Consider the following 4,903-nt stretch of genomic DNA (forward strand, 5'->3'; position numbering starts at 1 on the left):
AAATACTCTCAGTGAAGAAATGGAGTATCACTAAACATAACCAATCTGCCAATTTGCCACCAACAATAAGCTCGGTCTTGCACCCTTTTGAGAGGAGTATTTTTGCATGAGAGAAAGTGAGAAGCAAAGATATGCATGAAAATCAACCACACATTTGTTATATCCTGGTAAGCCATGCTAAATACTCTCTGTGACAAAATGGTGCATCCCTAGCCATACTAAATACTCTCTGTGACAAAATGGTGCATCACCAACCAAACAATAAATTCCTTTTCTGGCACAATTTTGTCTAAAATAGCTCCTGATGCAGAGTCCAAGACAAAATGAGATCCAAAGGTAATCCTTTTCTGGTTGACCTTTAAATATCTGGACATTCCAATTCAAGGCCAATAGGGAGATTACATTTTTCATAAAACATAAGAAGATTGCATATGATGCTACAAGTACAGTATAAGATATAAGCAACAAAGAAATTCAGGTCCTTGTGTTATAATCATGTATCAGGTAAAGAAAATATAACATCGTAGAACTATCAAAGCAAAACAAATGAATATTATGAGGTGGGACAAAGAAGCAAAAGCCAAGCTAAAAGCATGAACAGATTATTTTGTTTCCTTGGGCCATTCCTCATTCACTAACTTCCTATAAATCTCATTCCCTTCTGTCTCGCTCAATCAGATATGCCAAATCATACAAAAAGAAGTAATTTTATCAAAATGAAGTATGGTATAGGCAAAAATATTTCATTTCAATCACATGAATGCAGTAAAATAATTGCTATACCAATTCAAATATAACAAATCAATTGAAAGCAGTAAACTCACACGCTGCAAGTGTCATTAATGAACTGTTGAATGGCTCCACCAGCTGTCCGTGAGAGAGAGACCTTGGTCACTTTTCCATACTGACCAAAATACTCCTTCCGGAGTAATAACTGTTCCAGAAAACATTCGTACTTGAGAATTGAAAAAAGTGTAACAAAAATTTGGTATTGGTTAATAACTTGAAATAGAATTAGGCAAAATCCACAGACAATTTCTTTAGAGGAGAAGTACATAAAAGTTTTGGAGAGAGAAACAACAAAAGAGAGGGGAAAAGGGTAGGTAGAAAAAAAAAGTCCTTACATCTTCATCAGCTAGAGTAAGAGGTAGCCCAATCACATATGCCATTTTTCGCTGAATCACTCTAACATTTGAAAGATCCTTCTTTACTTCATCAGTCTTGGGCTTGGCCTTCGGGGGTTTGGTTTTCCTATTAGAACTTTTCTTTGAAGTCCTACTTAATGAAAGTTAAATAAAAAAATTCTGCATGAATGCCAGGGCTCTACTATAGGGAAGGATAAGAAACACAGACACAAAACCACCTTTCACAATTTGCTTGCATTGCCACAACTTTATCCTTTTCATAGATTGCTCGACATGCAGGACATCTGCCCTCCATCCCATCTTTCTCTGCCATGTCTATTATATGATGCCAACACCAAACACAAACCTGTAAAATAAATTGAAGCATGCTAAAATAGAAGCAAAGAAACCAACTTCCCTAGATAAAGAAAGATATAGCCATAGGTGATGCTAGACTTCTCATCTTTGTGGTGCAGTGCCACATAATTAATATATTACATGAATGCAGTGGGAAAACAAAAAGGATGAGAATTGCCCTTGTAGTACATAAATGGGATTTAGGCAACCACCAGAGCCCATTGCCAGACTGATACCCTAAATGTTTTGATAACTAAAACAAATAACTCATCCTGTAATGTCCTGTAACCCACAAATTCACCCAGAATTGCACAGAATGGGTTCGACACAAACAACCATACACATGAACCCTCATTACCAAGCCCTGTCGGAACTACATATAAAATAAAAAACCAAATCCCAAGCTTAATAAAACAAAACAATGTCCATGTCAATAAAATGTCAATGGCTGATTCAGCATATTAACAATTATGGCGAATAAATCACAGGTAGGTAAAAGTATTAATGCATAGCTAGTAGCTACATTATAAAATAGTCACTGCGACTCTTAGAAACAGCTATTTAAATTTTCTTGACTGAAACATACTCCACTTAAATAAACCATACTTGGTAACCGCATTTGCAAGGCTTGAACTGCTGATCTGTCCAGTCCATCTCCTCTGCACAAAGCGGGCACCTCTTCTCTTCTTCGTTGCTCATCATCACCTTTTCCGACCCAACAAAAACTTCTGCACAAAACCAACCCACAAAAAGAAGCAGAAAAGAAAAGAAAAGAAATTATTCCACAACCACACTAAACCATGCAACATTTCCCTCCTCCACTGAACACATATGCAAGCCAAACAAAAAATTATTACAATGCCATTCACAAAATTCTCAACAAAAGAATAAAAATAAAGAACTTCAAATGTTAACATTTTCGTATAAACCCAGAAATATAACCAAAAAAAGCGCGTAAAAACCTTCAAACGTGTGCAAAAAATACAAATAACTACACATACAATGCACGATTTTCTGTGAAATCATGAATGTGCATACATACACCCACACATGAAATGAGCAGCAGTAAACAGGGTTTTGTGCTTACACGAAAACGAAAAAATGAAGAATAAATAAGAAAACTTACAATGATTTTGATGAAGAAATAAGCCACCAGATATAGAAAACAAATAGAGAGAGGGAAATGTAGAGAGAGAAAGAGAGACGCGATGAACCAACTCCGAGAGCCTGCTCGGCAATGAGCGATGATTTGAAACCACAGGATTCAGACGCTTTCTATGGATGGCCTTTTTCGATTTATACATTCATATATACATAATACATATAACAATATAAATACTTTTAAATACAAAAATACATAAATAAATCGAGTCTAGACAAATATATAATTTTCATACTTGGTTTAATTTTGTAGTAATTTCTCAAAAAGATTATGTAAATATAATTGATATTTAATTAATTAAAAATAATATTTATAATTATATCAAATTTCATCGTAACTAAATATAATTTACGCACACATTAATATTAATTTAAAATGTAGACGATTGAAATATACAATATATCAATATAATATTGAAGATGTAGTAGTTGGAAATGCATGATTTATGAGCTATAATGACTTTCCGTAACATAGTCGAGGTACGTGTACATCAGAGAGTGCAATTTTTGTGTCCAAATTAATTTTTTCTTGATTTTGAAATTTTAAACATAGTGCAATTTTTGTGTCCAAATTAATTTTTTCTTTATTTTAAGATTTTAAACAAGAAAATTTTTAAAAATAAATTTATTTTTATAAGTTGAGAAATTAAAGGACATGCTTACAAAGAAGGGTAAATAATTTTTTTTATTTATTTTTGTGCTTGTTTTTGCATATTTAATTTTTTTTGTGAATTTACTATTTTAACTTTGAGAAATTTACATTTTGTCGTACATTTTCTTGTCGATTTTTTACTGAAAATATATCATATTCAGTTCACATGTGAAAGGCATGACATTACATTGCCATTAAATATAACATATTATTGTACGTGATATGCATTGTATGTGATATTTTGCGACATAAATATTAAAAGAAATGATTAAATATGACCAAGTACAAATTTCGCAAAATTAAGATGGTAAATTAATACAAAAATATATATATATATATAATGTATAGTTTTGATGCAATAATTTACCCTACAAAGAACGAGGTGGAGGAGGGAAGTAAGTATTTTGGGGTATGTAGTGGTTGAGATGAGATCATGTAATTCTGGTCATCTTGTGGTAACCTTTTATGGAATTGGGAAGGGACATCTCATGCTAAAAATATAGTCTTTTATAGTTAATTGAGGGACAACTTAACGTTTTGACTCAATATTTTTTACAGATTTTGGTGGCCTATTTCCATATGAATGATTTTGTTGGGAAACAACTTTTCCCACTACTCATATCCAGAGTGACTTCATTGTTACTTGAGGGACAACTTAACGTTTTGACTCAATATTTTTTACAGATTTTGGTGGCCTATTTCCATATGAATGATTTTGTTGGGAAACAACTTTTCCCACTACTCATATCCAGAGTGACTTCATTAGCTACACTATGATAACCTTTCACCCGGATTTCATGCGGGTGAAACCACAACTGAAAGCATGTTTGCAATGCAAAAGAGTGCTCCGACTTGCCCATTCTGATCAAAGGAAGGAATAGAATTTCATGTCTTCATTTTCTATCTTATCTGACGGCTCATGCTCTTCTTTACCTTCCTTGCTAGTAGCTTGTGAGTTGCGACTTCCTCCGGTCCTCTACACCAAGTATCATTTTATAATATATACTTTTGTCATTTGTATATGTTATCTTGCGAGTGGAAAAGTAATACAAATGTAAAGATTGTGTGATTTATGCTTATATTATGTTAAATATATATCACTGAGTAAGTACGGTACATCATAATAATATATAAAATGGTGAGATAAAGCAAATACCAACTTTTGATTAGAAATATTGCACTGATGGAGTGTCCCAACACTTATGGCTATTCTAAAGCCATGACTGTCTCCTGATGTGTAAGTTTTAACGACTGACCATGATTTCAGGATAAAACTCTATTAGTTCTCAATAGTGTCTCATCTCATGTATACGACCACGAGGGATTAGGAACCAATCTACAGTCACGTTGCCAAAATTCTCGAAACTTATGGGATTGGAAAGGATTCATCAACTTCTTACTTTTCCAAACACCTCAAATGGATTCTTTATATAAATAGAAAATATGACCATTACGTGAAATAATGGACCTATTAAAATTATATTATAAGTGGAGAATACATATAATTACAAATCAAATCATAAATCACAAAACAGGATATTAAATGATTATTAAAAGTACAACAATCATATAATGAATATGATAATAAACTGAAAAATCTACTCTTTCC

At 32.9% G+C, this 4,903-nt stretch overlaps 1 protein-coding gene across 1 annotated transcript; it reads right to left on the reverse strand.

The window, feature by feature from the left end:
- Positions 1 to 255: 255 nt before the first annotated feature.
- Positions 256 to 2,749, reverse strand: LOC105180132 (putative general negative regulator of transcription C16C9.04c; the record flags this gene model as incomplete). The annotated part of the gene is made up of 6 exons (XM_011103788.2): positions 2,608 to 2,749; positions 2,088 to 2,209; positions 1,364 to 1,491; positions 1,125 to 1,275; positions 825 to 934; positions 256 to 366 (listed from the first exon to the last, which is right to left on the reverse strand). Coding segments are annotated over exons 2-6 (596 nt in total), but the record flags the coding sequence as incomplete, so codon positions are not given.
- Positions 2,750 to 4,903: the final 2,154 nt, after the last annotated feature.

Source organism: Sesamum indicum, unplaced genomic scaffold, assembly GCF_000512975.1.
Source record: "Sesamum indicum cultivar Zhongzhi No. 13 unplaced genomic scaffold, S_indicum_v1.0 scaffold00341, whole genome shotgun sequence".
NCBI lineage: Eukaryota > Viridiplantae > Streptophyta > Magnoliopsida > Lamiales > Pedaliaceae > Sesamum > Sesamum indicum.